The sequence below is a fragment of the Trachemys scripta genome, chromosome 4 (genome assembly GCF_013100865.1).
Source record: "Trachemys scripta elegans isolate TJP31775 chromosome 4, CAS_Tse_1.0, whole genome shotgun sequence".
Classification (NCBI taxonomy): domain Eukaryota; kingdom Metazoa; phylum Chordata; order Testudines; family Emydidae; genus Trachemys; species Trachemys scripta.
In genome coordinates, this window is record NC_048301.1 from 128,043,687 (window position 1) to 128,059,004 (window position 15,318).

The 15,318-nt window shown below is 43.1% G+C and overlaps 1 protein-coding gene across 7 annotated transcripts in view; it reads left to right on the top strand.

Moving 5' to 3' along the window:
• Positions 1–15,318, top strand: part of ANKS1A (ankyrin repeat and sterile alpha motif domain containing 1A) — a 156,981-nt gene that overhangs the window by 108,608 nt on the left and 33,055 nt on the right. For all 7 annotated transcript variants that reach the window (XM_034767433.1, XM_034767432.1, XM_034767434.1 and 4 more), the window contains one exon: positions 1,731–1,837. In XM_034767433.1, coding sequence (XP_034623324.1) covers positions 1,731–1,837 — 107 coding nt within the window. The remainder of the gene's footprint in view (positions 1–1,730; positions 1,838–15,318) is intronic.

A 15,318-nucleotide genomic window follows, 5' to 3' on the forward strand; every position in this document is an offset into this window, starting at 1 on the left:
GAACGTATTGATCACGGCTTGCTTAGCAGAGGAACTCTCCTGTGGACCAGCGCAGCAGTGGGATCCCTGACTCCAAGATGTTTCTGATAACGCAGTGAGCTCTGTGTTGTGCAGGCATTGCTGTGGGCTGGGGGTGGGAAGGATGTCTTAGACTGTGCAGAGTGACTTCAGTTGATGAGAAGGTTCAAAGCAAGAAACCCCGGGTTCCTGGTCCTCTTTATTTTGCATATGCCCTTGAAAGACGGATGTGCTAGGAAGCTGGAGAAATTCTGCGTGTCTTGCATACCAAATCCTCGGAGTGAGATGCAAAGGTCGTCTCTGAACTTTTCTTTCCTTGGCATATCTAATGTCTTGAGAATTTCTAGAGGAAAGCAACGAGTTACTGGACTCTCTTCTCAGGGTTGGGGAACGAGAGTTTGCCTATATGGTTTCTGTAGGGCATTTGAAGAATGAGTTTCTCATTTATCGAATGGCTGAAAGGAGGTGCTGGGGCATGTCATGGACATGAGCTACTGCAGGAAGAGGGGAGCGTGTGTGTATGTTCGCTTTCCTTTTTATTTTGGCTTAGTTATGGAGCAAAGAACTAAAATGCCTCCTTCCCCAGAGCTGCATTCCATCTGATTGAGTGGCTCGGGCGGCAGCGTCTGCATTTAGATGAGAAAAATGAAGGAAGGTCAAATCCAAGCCTGTGCGGAACACCTGGCAGGACGGAATGCATTGGGTGGAAAATGTGCTGATTCCTTTTTCTCTCTCATCCTTACCCAATGCTGCAGTGTAGCTAGTCGCTCCGGTCTAGGATGTTGAATCTGGTGCCCAGCCCGGTCAAAGCAGCCTGAAGGGATGTGGTGCCTCTGGATGGGTGGTAAAATGACAATGCCAGGACTCCTAAACTCAGTCTTGCTGTCACTCGTGCCTCTGCTCCTCGTAACAAAATAGCAGAGAGGACCCGTTACCATGGTTTGCCTATTTCGGGACTGTTTAGGGAAAAAAAGTATAAACTCTTCCTATCTTCTGCTGCAGTTTGTGTGCTTTATTTCTGTCTTGCATGTCTTCCTGTGGACAGCTGTTCTCTAGTCTGGCTGCTGCTACCGCTTTTCTGAAAGTCCGTCGTGTCTGTCTGTCTCTCTCTCAGCTGCATGAAGATGTATTTTCTCTCTAGCTGCTTTGTGCCTCCAGTATTAATGGCCCTTCTTGCTGGCCTGGTGTACAGAATATTGCACCTGAAGTTGCATGGACGAAAGGACCCGCGCGGCTGTATGTATTTGTGAGCGCTTTCTCGCCATGGTCTTGCACCTGCACTTCTGACTTGGGATGCCTTGGGTGAAAGTTTGCTGCCCCCTGAGATGAGACAAGGATTTGATCAGCATCCCTCTGGGGGCTGGGCTTCGCTCGTATGCTTGGCAAGAAACGTGCGTAAGCCCAGAAAGCCATGCCTGTAATGCCATGGTCCCCGAAAGGGTTCTAAACAGCTTACTCTTGCAGGATGTTTTTGAGTATAACTGGGATACAAATTAAAGCCTCAGTCCGTGGGCAGCACCAGGAGCTTATTGTCCATGGTCTGTGTGTGCAAGAAGAGTTGTCTACCCTCTGACTTGTACTGTGGTCATAGTTTGGCTTCTTTACAATAGTGACTATGATGTGGCAATGCCATCTCTCTTCCTCAGAGTGCCGCTGCTACCGACTTAATGGTTTTTCCCTTTTCAAGCGTCTGCCGATTCCTCTCTCGTCAGGTTCGCGGATGCTGGAGCAGAGCGTCGGGGAGTGGCTGGAGTCCATCGGCCTGCAGCAGTATGAGAGTAAGCTGCTTTTGAACGGCTTTGACGATGTCCGCTTCCTGGTAAGTAGCTGTTTGGGATTTTGGCCAAGTTTTTCCCCATCATCCATAAACTTGTTACAAGGCCCTGTGTAATCTGCAGCAAACTGGACCTATGTTCTGTACCAAGGACCCTTGGATTCTGTGGAGGTTCAGGAGATAAATTAAGGAAACATGGAGGGGTAGCCTGGATTATTCATTTTCATATTTAATTGCAGCTAAATCACATTCATCTGCACTCATCAGCAGTGGGGGAGCTATTCCATGCATAAGGGGGTGGCATAAAAGGTTGTTTTGGATAAGTGGTTTTACAGAAAAAACAGAAACCGACAGCACTGGGACCAGGTATCTCCCAACTTCCGTGTAGACAGGATATCTATGCCCTTCTTCCCACATCCTGGGGACCCCTAAGACTGACTGTCTGGTATATTGTGTTCAGTTGAACCAGAGCGTCTAGCTTTTTCCAGACAGATGCTAAGACTTTTGGCTGGGAGGGAATGCTTTAAGAAAATCTGTTTGCCTCCCCATTTGTCAAGCTCTCGTGGAAGTCAGGAGTCTAATCTCTGGGCCTCATGCAACTCTGAGTTGGATTGGGATCTCTCTCACCTGTGCATGTAGCATTCCCCTCACCATTGAGTGTAATTAAAACAAATCTAAATGAACTTATTTTGAAATGAAGGCAACAGGATATGTCTGGATTTCCCAGTCATACAGGGAAGCTTGAACTAAGGGCGCACTTACAACAGGCAACCCCCACTCCCAAGTGGCCTCTTGAGAGTATCCTCAAGGTTTCCATTGGCTTAGGTTAGCCTTTAAAGATGAACCTCTAACAGGCAACCAGTCTTTGCTGGTCTTTTAGGTGGACTCTTAAAGGTCAATTGCAGCTGACGTGTGGCTAGAGAGGTGTCCTCAAAGTGGAGTCCAGAAAGTGTTTTTTGCTTGTGAGTTAGCCCTCAGGGATATCCAGGCTTGGCTTCTCTGGCTTTGCTGGAGGACTGGAAAATGAGGGTCAATTATTTATATGTATTGCCTTTGTGAGTAGGAGCCCTAGTCATGGGTCAGGAGCCCTTTGTAAAAACAGTCCCTGCCCCAGAGAGCTTAAAATCTAAGTAGTGACCTCCCAAGCTGCTGCTTTCCTCAGGGCATGTCAGGAGAGGATGTTGTCGCTCCATCCTCTTGGCTTTGCTAAACCTTGTTAGTGTAATTTAAACCCATTTTAATAGTTGAAGATGGAAGCGAAGCCAAGTTAAAGTCTATTCTGAGTGTGGAGAGAACTGCAGCTCGGGCTTCAGTCCACTTTAATGTCGTCATCCCGCTCCAGTCCACCTGCAAAATCAGCCAAGTTGAGACATGATGCCTCTACTGCTAAGAAAGAGGGGGGGGGGGACAGGTTTTTTAAAGTGAAATAAAGGGCATAATACAACTTTCCTTGCTTTGCAGTTCACTTTTAAATCACCTGTATATCTAAAGTTAGTATTGCCACATCCAGAGTACAGTGCTATAGCATTAAATGTGTGGCTCATGCCAAGGTAACATCAGCATCAGTGCCTCCACTCTGTGCTAGCCGGGAGTGTTCTCATGGAGGTGGAACTCGCTACTTATAATTGCATGGTTCTGGTCTGCTCTTGATTTGATTAAGAGAAACGCAGCGGCTTTGCTGGAAGAAAGGGTGTTCCAAAGGGAACTGTGGACTGTGAAAGACAACAAGTACAATAATGTATTTGCAAATGTAGGACTTCTAAAATGGTGCGCACTGTTCAGAAAGTCGGAGCTAGTTCAGTCTTCTGTTGCTGGGAGGGAGTTGCTGGTGCTCTCAGAACTGCTTTTGTGCAGATGAAAGTGGTGTACAATACTGGGGTGCTGGATTACTACAGTGAGTTTGACAAAGGCGGATTCCAAAGCGCTGTGCGTGTGAGGGAATTAATCGTGTTTGTGGTCTGAGTGAAGCTTTTCACCCACTTGTGAGTCTGGAACACAGCAGCCATTCAGTGCTGCATGACGTACTTTGGGAGGTGAGGGGGAAGAGTTGGGAAGACTCGCCTTCCCTGTGGTTTCAACTGGAGAGTTTAGTGAGGCAGAAGATAATTATCTGGTTGGGCTGTAGCCTGGACCACAGGATAAACATTCCTGTGAATGACATGGGGCCTGGAAGGCGCACTTGTATACTGTAAATATAGCAGTCTTACCCAGCAAATTTGCTTCCTGTTGAGTATTCAGTCAGGTCTCTTTGCTTCTGTGGCAAATGACTTTCATTCCCTTTGCCTCCGGTTAGCTCTGCAGAGCCAATGCAGCTCTAAGATGGTGTCAGATTTTACTGTAGCTCATGCATCTTCAACAGAGCATCTGCACTGGCCACAGCTCGTGCGCACTCTCTATATATATCTGTATCCAGGTGGACATTTTATCTCGGCCCCTCTTATGTAGGTCTCTTCCTATGACCATAGATCACTCTTGTCTTTAGCATCTTTCTATTTTTGCCCCCGTGTAAGATTTTCCCCTCTGCCTTTCTGTGAAGGTTATAATTAGAGTTTATTTAATTAATTTTACTCTGACCTTTTTGTGCTGCTTGGCTGTCCTGTGTAAATGAAACTGTCCCTTTGTAGGCTGTCTGCAGTACCTTGGACAGCTCCACCAGGCAACAGTGTATAGATAGAAGAATTATCAGCCTTTGCCAGTTTCACCAGGACTCTGTGGTTTGAAGAAGCTGTGTCCATTAACCCTTCAGCTGCCTGAAGCATTGGGTGCTCCTGTGTTTCAGGTAGTGTTCACATTAGCAGTGTGCCTAGTGGTGAGAACCAGGCTGGGGCTCAATAGGCTCCGTCCAAAGATTTGACATCAATGCGAGATGGGGCAACTTGATTGACCCCCTCTGGGCTGCTTTACTCATGTGTAAAATACATACCTCTTGTGGGCCGTAAGACTTACTGTTCTTGCAGTCTTGGGATGCTAGCATCTCTGCCCTTCTTTCTTTTATTGTTGCTAGTGCCTCGTTGTGTGGTTGCTCTGGAGATGGTAATGGGCCCCCTGTTCAGATAATTTGTTGGTGGTTTGGCTTTTGTGAAATGGGTGGCTGAGCCTCAGTCTAGGCCCTAGTGCACAGGTGCTTATGTCCCCATACCATGGCTATCAGGCATGGCACTAGTTGACACTGTGGTGCTAGTCTTTGTACAAAGGGCAAATGTTGAGTGGGCATGGAAGTGAACGATCCTCTTGTCCCCCAGAGGGGATCCCTTGAGGTCAGGGTTGGGCACATAAGGGGAAACTCTTACTGCCATTGTGCCTGTCTTGAATGACTAGAGCCCTTCACTCTCTAGAACTCAGCCCAGCATAAGGTAGCAAAGAATCGAATTTAAACCCTAGCTACTGGTGTTCCTTCATTACTCGTCCCTCGTTACCAGTGAGCAATTAGTGGGATCTATGATAGGGCTGGGTTGCCTTTCCTTTGACTGATTGGAGCTTGAAGCTGGTACAGTAAGTACAATAGGAATGTACAGGCCTTAAAATTCTTCTCCACTTCTTGTTCCAATTTGTTTTCCTGATGCTCATTCATAGTGCAAAGCCGTCAGGCGCTATACATATGAGGGACTCCTATTTAGGAGTATTTTTTCAGTGATGGATTTGCACTAAATCAGATTGAATTATTAAAGAGGTGGTAGATGTTAGTGTTTGGAAGTCTAAGGCAATGGAGTTATCAAAGGTTTCTGATGTATTCCTTAGCCCCCTCAGAATCAGCCTGTACATGACTTTTCTCCATGACTGAATGTTTCCTTTATTAACAGCCTAATTTTTTCAGCTCTAATGAAGAATGTTTCTAACTGAAGAGGGATTTTTTTTTTCCTGGAGTTCTTAAGCCGTTTTTATGTGAGGATTAATCCTGATTAGAGCCTCAGAAGTGAGCCTCGAAATATTCAGTGTAAAGAGTAGCAAAGAATGCTGGGTAATGGCTTACAAATTGCCAGATGGGCTATAAGGCTAATTAAGTTTTAGTAACAAAAATTAAAAAGTTGGCATCTTTTGATATTGAAATGTTCTTGTTGCTTATTAGATGCTGCATCACATTATCCAAAGTAGATCATGTTGCAGTTTTGTTTTCAGTATGCAAAGAATGTTTCCCTGGATGCCTTAATCCCCAGGTGGCCCATTTGTGAGCAAATAACAGGCTCTTAAACGTTGGGTAAGCAAGAAAACATCACAAGAACAAACAGTTACATGTGTAACTGCTGCCAATCTGTCATATGGTTATAGCGTCCCAGAGCATCTATTTAGTCTAATTTCTCTTTGAAAGGTGTTCAGTTTACAGTCCTGGTTTAAAGCAGAATTTTAAAAAATATTCGAACAAAACTACAGCCTGTTTTGGGGTGACAGGAAGTAAATCCAATGTGTGCTTGTACAGTTTCATTTGGCAGTATTAGTTCGTTTGAGCAAAATTAAACATTACAATATGGAAGAGAACACAAAGCTGTTGCAGTGTATTCTGGAGCAGGGAAAACCATTTGCAGTAAATTTCAGTGAATGTTGTGCAGAGTTGAGGGAGGTTATTTAGGGGTTGAGGGAGAAGGGTTATTTATACAACAGAGTTCACTGCCCATGACGGTAAGATGACCTGATTGCTTTAAATGGCTTCCCATGGGAAGCATGAGTAGAAGTAAAAACTCAGTAAGATCACTTGAGGAAACAAAGGGCTCCTAAATGTCACCAATGTGCAGTTAGGAAAGAGGGTCTCTGGATACCTCAGGGTGCGATCTCATATGCAAGGCAGTGTTGGCTGGGTCAGTACTTCAATGGGAGTCCTTCAGGGAAAATCTAGGTAGTGCAGGAGCTGGCATCTCAGTAGGTGACATCTGTCCCTTTACATCAGTACCGAACCAGCACTCCCTGTGGTGTCAGCAGCCACTGTGCTGTGACAGGGATGATTTTTTGAATAAAATGCAAAACCAGGGTCCTGAAAACCTTGGGCTGCCAAAACTCCTGTGATGCTTTTCAGAAGAGCAGTTAGCCCCCAGATGTCCTAGTTGCATACCAGTTTGGGTAATTACTGTTCACCTAAAATCCAGTTGGATCAGGTACTCTTAATTTGCCGCTCTAAACCACTGTGCAGCATGGTTCGATACTCGCTTCGCTCCGAGGATGGGTGTGAAATGATTTCTGAATACGTAGCATGTTAATCATTTTGGGAAGAAAGGTGTTCCATGAATGTAATAGATTTTTTTTAGATTAGATGTTACTGATCTAATCTGGGAAGGCAGGAGGGCTCAGGGGGTTTGGATTGAGTTTGTTTGTGGAGTTTCCAAGAATAGCAATCGCGTTGCTTTCACAAGACCAGAGATCAGTAGGTGACCCACAGCCAGCCTCCCTCTCTGGTCTGCAGATGTACAATCAGCCGTATTGCTGCAGTCTAGTAACAGCTCTGTGAAAATCATATCTCCAGCAATGTAGTGGAGTATCAATGTGAGCTGAAAGGAGGTGATCAGTTAGTCTGGGGATCAGCACATTTTCCCCTATCAAGGTGCACTTGTGCCTTTTAATGAGTGACACTGAATACCAAGAGAGTCTTTGGAGAGCTCTTTTTCCCCAGATTTATCATGAAGAGACAACAGTTTGTGACATAAACTGTAATGTGAGCCATGAACCTTTTATAGGTTTTCCAATAAAAAGAAAAGATGGAGTCCATTTTAGTGAAAAAGCTGTGATGTACTGTAACTGAGGAGAGGAGATTTCTCCCAGTCGCTCTGCTTTTAAGGCTCTGGTTTAGGAATGGAAAACCTCTGCTTATAGCTATGTGTAAAACCCAGGCTTTCTAGGTCAGGAGGCTGCTTGGCTTCTGCCACTGCTCAGTCCCACTTTGATGAGAGCTGGTGAAATATGGCACTTACTGCATAGAATTATAGTGAATCTCTCACCTGAACACAGGGTGGATTTGATTTAAATCATTAGTCAGGAAGACTCTATTTAATCATGGGTTTCTACATAAAAGTGCATTCTTGTTGGTTGTTATAACCTTAATACATATTCTTCACAACTCAGAGATAAGATGTAGGTTTCATTTTTAGAAGGAACACAGTATAAATTTAAGTGATTTATTTTGAAAACTTTTCTGATTAGTTTTACAGCTATATCAGAAAATGAATGATTGTTTGGTTATTTCATTTACCTAATTGAAGCAGATATTTATGAAGGCATTGGGAGGTGAACTATCTCCAATTCAGTAGGTTAATCATTAATATTTGGAGGATTTTCTTGCCATGCTGTATTAGGAGGAGAACATCACCAGACATTTGAGTTGTTTTATTTAACTAAAACAACAATGTTATGTGTTCTGGATTTTTTTCTTCAACAGTAAACATATAATAATTTAACAAAACAAGCATATGCATTTTTGAATTTAAACATTCAAATTTTTTAAAATCAGGCTTGTTTTTGTTAAAATTGTTAACTAAAATAGTTAAATGAAATAGTTCAACAACAACAAAAATTAAATTGACTGTCAGCCAGGTCAATGTGAGAAACTTAAAATACTGGCTTCTGCAGCTAACTCAGTCGTCTTCACCTTCATTTTTCAGTTTGTTCATAATCTGGAAAAGAAAAACCATCTTTCCTGCTTTTTCAGGTCCCAAACGATTTCTCAATTTGGAACAAATTAGTCCAAAGGAAGAAAATATTCTTTCTACACTGGCAGAAGATGCTACTGCTGTTAAAAGTGAGATTCTCACTTCAACAGTCTCTGAATCCAAGTGCTTAAGTGACTTCCATCAGTTCACTGGTGCAACTTTCTTTAAAACATCATCAGCAAACATATTTCTTGAATGGGTCTCCTTTACGGCCTGCTGCCATTATAGGTTTTCCCTTCTGGTGAGAGAATCATATGGTAGATCTCAAATCAATGAAGGTTACACTCAGAAAGACCTCAAGACTTCTGGAATATGCCACTCAAACAATTTCACTTTTGTTTCTAGTCCCTTCTCACATTTATCGCCAGTCTTCTCCTTGTCCAGATCTATTCCACCCCCAACAATCTTCTATTCATTTAACTTTTTGAAACTTTGCACTTTTAGAGAGAGGTAAGGGATTGACTCTGTGTACACAAATTTGCAGAGGGACAATAGGGTTGAGGTCTGTTATTTCTCACCTCTCTATATTATTTATTTATTTATTTAAAAACATTTTTGCTGTTAACAAGCATGTTATCTCTGGAGACACAGATCCCCAGTTTGAGAACTGCAAAACTAAGCATCTCTGATGGTATCTTCCAGACTGAGCACTGATTCCCATAGTGTAAATAGAAAGATTAACCTCACTAATCTATATAGAAGCCCCTGGAACCCCATAAGATTGGGTCCCTAATCCATGAACTATTGGAACTCCATTTACAAAACGTTCTTAAACGTTACATGAATATATTGTCTTATACTATAGAATTAGAATTTATAATCTCTATTCCATGATGAGATATCTTTGAGCTATAATGGATCTTAATTAAAACTATCTTTAGATAGGTTTTTTCCTCAAAGCATTTTATCAAAAAAATCTGATTTTAATTAAAACAATTTTTGATTGATTTTTGTTTATTAAATAATTGATTTTTATCCACCCTGCCTGAACACTATTTGGATCCAGAAAGAAATGGGCTTTTCTGGAGGAACACAGATTTCTTTGGGGATTAATTATTTGTTGATTTTCATAAACCAGCAATGACGCATACAAAAGAGTAAATGACTTACAGCTTGTATATGTTTCCAAATATTGCATGCTTCATGGGCTCTCCAACAGAATTGTGCAGTTTTGTAACTTGTCAAATCTGCAAGATCAGACAATACTTGACCTAACATGTTAAGATGGGGGTACCAGTAATAAAATAGAAGACCGACATGAATAGCGAGATGAATGCAGTGGTGGTGTTGTAGCTGTGTCAGTCCCAGGATATTAGAGAGACAAGGTACCCTTAAATATCTAGGAGAATTGTGCTCTGGGTTCGTCTTAGAGTTCTTTATAGTAGGTGGTGTCGAGAGTTGTCGGTTGGCCTCGCTAACATAGTCTTCGTGGTTGAGGACTATGATGGCGTTCCCTTTGTCTGCTGGTTTGGTCACTACCAGGAGTTTAAGGATATCATCAAATCTTTGCCCAAACAACTCCAAGAGAAACACTACAAACTCATTTCCCCATGAACTCGCCTCAGAGATCTTCTACATGCTTCCTGAGATGCACAAACAAGGGAACGCTGGCAGAACCATCATATGCTGGCCACAGCACTCTTACTGAAGGTACATCAAGACTCGTGGAAACCATCCTCAAACCACTCGGTGCACAAAGGGCCAGCTTCCTCCACAACACAACCGACTTCCTCACAAACCCCGCAACATTAACAACCAGACTCAGAACACCATTCTTGCCACCGTGGATGTCACTTCCCTACCCACCAACATCCCTCACAATCACGGCATAGCTGCCTTCTCAAATATTTACGAGATAATGGACAACCCTCAGATATTCACCCAAAACACATCACCAAACTCATCCATTTCTTCCTCACCCATAACAATTTTACGTTCAACAAAAAACATTTTGTCTAAATGATGGGGTCAGCCATGGGTTCTAGGATGTCTCCTTAATATGCCAACCTCTTCATGGGCACCTTGAAGAATTTCTGGACAAATGCCCCACGAAACCAATGATATACCTGAGATACATCAGTTATGATTTCATCCTCTAGACAGTCAACTGAAACTCCCTCATAGATTTCCACCACAATTTCAACAACCACCACCCATCCGTTAAACTCTTTGGAACACTCCCACACTAGTATAAGCTTCTTGGACACCATGATCAGTGTCAGCAGCGGAACCCTACAGGCAACTATATACAAGAAACCCACGGATCACCCCACCTACCTTCATAGATCCAGTAACCACCCCCAACACACCAAGAAATCTGTTATCTACAGCTATGCACTCAGATACCACATAGTGTGCTCCAAGGAGGAAATCAGGGATATGCACCGTAACATACTCAAAATCATCTTCACCAGAGACACCACACCAGAGAAGATCACATCATGGATCAGGCCACCCAGATGTCCTCAGAACCAGCTTAAATACAGAAATAAAACCTCTTCTAACTGCATACTTCTAGTTGTCACCTGCCACTGCACACTGGAACGCATACACGGTATTGTCAAATAACTACAACCCAAACTCAATGGGGACCCAAACTCAAAATCTTTCCTGAGCCCCCTCTTCTGGCCTTCAAACAACCCCCATCCCCCAGCCTCTCCAAGCTCATTATCAGAAGCAAGCTCCCCACAGACCAGGACACATCAACTCAAAGCGACACCAGATCCTGCCAGAAGAAAAGAAGCATAACCTGCAGACCTATCTCAAATGCTACAGTGGTCAATGCACCCCACAACACACCTTTCAAGATTCATGTGTCTTACACATGCTTGCCACATTGTGTAGTGAATCTCATCCAGTGCACTAAATGCCCCAATAACAACTATGCAGGTGAAACCAGACAATCACTATATTCTCGAATGAACTCACACAGGAAAATGGTAGACACAAACTCCCTATTACCTGTGAAAGAACACTTTCCACAATGTGATCACTCTGTATCTGACCTCTCCGTCCTCATCCACAAAGGAAACCTGCACAATTTTGCTAGTCACTAAAAATCATGGTCTTAATAAAGACATTGGATTTCTGGCTTATTACAGCAATCTGTAACCCACTAATTCCGCTTTTTGTCATACGATTAAAGGGAAGTTAATGGGCCATTCACCTTTAATGGTCCCTTAGCTCATAGTTTAGTATAAGTAGTTAAAATATCTGTTCAACCTCTTATTTAGCTGTGACCCTTTTAGTACCTTTCCCAGATCTGAGAAAGGGCTCTGTGTGTCTCTCACACAAACAGAAGCTGGTCCAATAAAAGATATTACCTCACCCACCTTGTCTCATGAATAGGGAGAGAAAGGGAGGAGGAGACAGGGAGTGCGGGCAAAGGAGAGGTTAGCTGTAATGGAGGTCTGGCATTCTTTGAGCCATCTCAACATTTCTATCCTAAAGTATCTAGGAATGGGCTCCAAATTTCTTTGAAATCTTATATGATTGCTCTCCTCACCTGTAAGAGATTTTTTTTTCTGACTGCAAACTCAGACCGGTCCGGATGCCACTGCTCTGTTCTGGGCATAAGCCTACGCTTCCACTGCTGTAAAATTATGCGCTTAAGTGATCATTGCAACTCCAACTCTCTGTGGCAGAGTTAAACCCAGTTTAGTAGGTAAATAAACCTAGGATATAATTTTCATCTGAGATTTGACTGCCGAAGCTGAGCACTATTTAAACTCCTGCGTAGAACCCCACAAATTTGATCTGTGTTTAACACTGTGCTGATAGCCTGAAAGCTTCCTCAAAGTTTCTCTTCACACCAGTGCCTCAGTTGCTGTTTCTCTTATTAGGAAACAATGCATAGCCTCCTATCATTTATAATCCTAATTGTGTTCCTGCTTGCGATAGGAGGAAGACTCTGTATGTTCATGCCTATCACAGGAATACTGTTGCTTTAAGTTTAGGGATAGTTTGTCAACTTGTTCCCTGCTGGTAGCCAGAAAAACTGAGGAAGGAGAGGGAGGGACTGAAAGCATTGATGTGATGAGTGGAGTTAAACATGACCTTGGCACAGCTATGGATAGTATGGAACACCATCCCTAATGGGATGTTGCCTCTGCATATGAAGATTTGTAGGATTGAGCCCATTGGCGTGTCATGTCTGTCCCAAAATGGTCTCAATATTTGAATTCCCATGTTAATTTTGTTTGTTTAAATATTGCCCTGCTGCTTGCAACCCAAACCTTGTGGCATTTCAAAAACCTTCAAGTGAAACTGACTAGTTTTATAGTGAAATGCACAAAGGAAACTTCTTGAATAGTTAAACTAGACTTCGATAGCTATTTGGGGTTTAATCCAACAGGGCATTTGTAACATACATGGCACGTTTAGCAACGTAGTCCTTTTTGTTCGGGATTGCAACCATCCATATTTTTCCTGGGCTGCTTTCTACTAGAGGTGGACCTGAAAAGAGCAATCTCATGCCACTTATTTCAGGCTGCACTTAATCTGTGGTCCTAGGAGGAGCGGGGGAAAGGTTCAGAAATGGCTTTTGGCCTAGTTTTCCAGAATGAGGCCCGAGTTCTCCCTTAAATGCTATGATACAGCCACTAAACTGAAGCACAGTTATGTCTCTGGAGAAGATCCCTTATTCCTCTTCCTAGGGAATGTTCTTATAATAGCTCTATTTCAGTAATTCTGAACAATGCTATAAAAGATGTTCACTGATCATTCGTCTTATTACTCTTCAGCATGAGTCATTTAGTCCAAGGGGAAGGCCTTCCCTCCATCACCCCTTCCCTAACCACTGTGCTTGCCTTCATTGCTGCATTTCTGGCTGGGGGCAGTTGAATTGTGACATTTCCTTTTAGTATAGGGCTTTGATTTGGTGAGCAGCTTGCTTTTCTAGGGAAGGATTTTTAAAAAATAAAACGTAGCTTGCCGTTTTAAATTCTGCTTCCTTGATTTCTAACCCACTGGAATGTTTTCCTTAGAAAATAGCGTGGTTGTTTTTTTAATTTGTGTGATGGATAAATCCAACCTAATTGCAGTTGCTAGTTAAACATAACTCAGTTGTATCGTGCTGACCTTGCCCTAGCAAATGTAGCTTTTGCAAATAGGATAGAATGCCAGGCAGACTTGCATGCCAAGCAGCATTTTTATTATACTATTAATGAATCAAACCCATGAGCACATCCAACAATCACCAGCCCCACTGATTTCCAAATGGAAGAACTTAACAGCTGCCTAAACTCAGAGCTTCCAGGCAAGCTATTGCCTCATCCCAAATTTGGGGAGCCAGGTAGTGGGCCAGATCAATAACACCCATAGAAATTAAAAATAGGAGAGCCCCTGGTGGTTCATTCAGTGTTAAATAGTGTGGCTCGATTTAAAGAGCCAGACAGTTGGTTTTTGACCAGTAATTGTAGCTATGCTAGGGAATAATCGAATCTCATGCTTCAGGGCAGAAGCTAATCACAGAGGTCAGGAAGGAATCTCCACCTCCTTAACCTCCATGTCTAGCACTGCATGAGTGGCCAGGTCCCTTATATTTTTCAGGTATTTTTAAAGGCTTTTTCCTTCCCCTGAAGTACTGAATATTTGCAGCTAGACAGCTTAACAGGTTAACAGTCTGAGCCAGTGGGGTACATCTCCCGTTTCCTGGTCGTTGCACATTTGTATTGTGGCTGTATTTTTTTCAGTGCAACTATATTAAGATCTTGTGAAGAAAGTTAGCTTAATGAAATGAAGATTCTTTTGTCTTTTTGCTCAGGCCTGGATTCCTGGAGAATGTGTACAAAGCACCTAACCGTGATTCAATGAGACAGCGTCAGAAGCAGAAATCTGTTCTCCTCATGTAGTGCCTTGGGCTCCTAGGACTTCATTTTTTAATTGGAGGGCATTAAAGAACAGGGTGTTCGCAAATAATTCAGAGTTCTGACATTAATTTGACTAAAGGTAATTTAGTGTCAAATCAGATTAGCCTGCAGTGATCTTCATTACAGAAGCGCCTTCGTCTTTTCCTGTCCTCCTCTTTCGTGTATGTGTGAGCAGAATGCAGAGCTGAGGCACTGGCTTGATGGAGCAGAGCTGAAATACAGGTTTATTGAATGTCTGCCAGGCTTTGTTCACTTTGGAATACATATTCTAGGTTTCCAGGCAGCACTGTTTGGAGAGAGCTCTCGCTGCTGTTGAGAGAGGGTCAGATAGACCCAGAGCTGGCTTGTACGGAGCCACCTCTCCTTCGCTTTGAGAATCTGTTTACTTGGGTGCTAGAAGACAGTGCTACTATCCTCCCCTATGCCTGAGATCAGCATGCATCACTCTGGAGCATGGCCAACCCCTGACATCCTGAATCTGGGAATTCTAGGTTTGTTTTGCACGCTCAACTCATGTAACTCCCTGGCTCAGCATGCACCCCATTGGGCAACTGCCAGCCTTTTAACATGATCTGAGAAGCTCTGTCCTAAAGCGTTTTCTGTATTTTTTTTATGAAGCTTGTCATTCTATGGGCGCAATGTGGGAAAGACTTGAGTTACTTGTTCATTCCAAGAAAGTCCTACACTGAGTGATCTGCTGGCGAGTCCATATGCGTGTAAGGTTTTGTTGCTTTGACATGCAGTAAACATTGCCCACATTGGGGATTTGAGCTAGTTACAGCCATTGGGACAGCTGCATCAGTGGAAACGCCAAGTAAAACAGTATTTGTGTTGATCTGCATTAGTGCTGCTTGTCCTGGTTTCAATCAGGAGTGAGCTTCACTGATGCAAATCAGTTTTTGGCCAATCTACTCTGTGGGTTTGTATTGGGGCAGTTATGCTGCAGACTTGCCATTGAGGGCTGTAATAGGGGCAAATCCCCATTGTAGATAAGGACTCAGTATAATGAGGTCTCTGTCTTTGATTC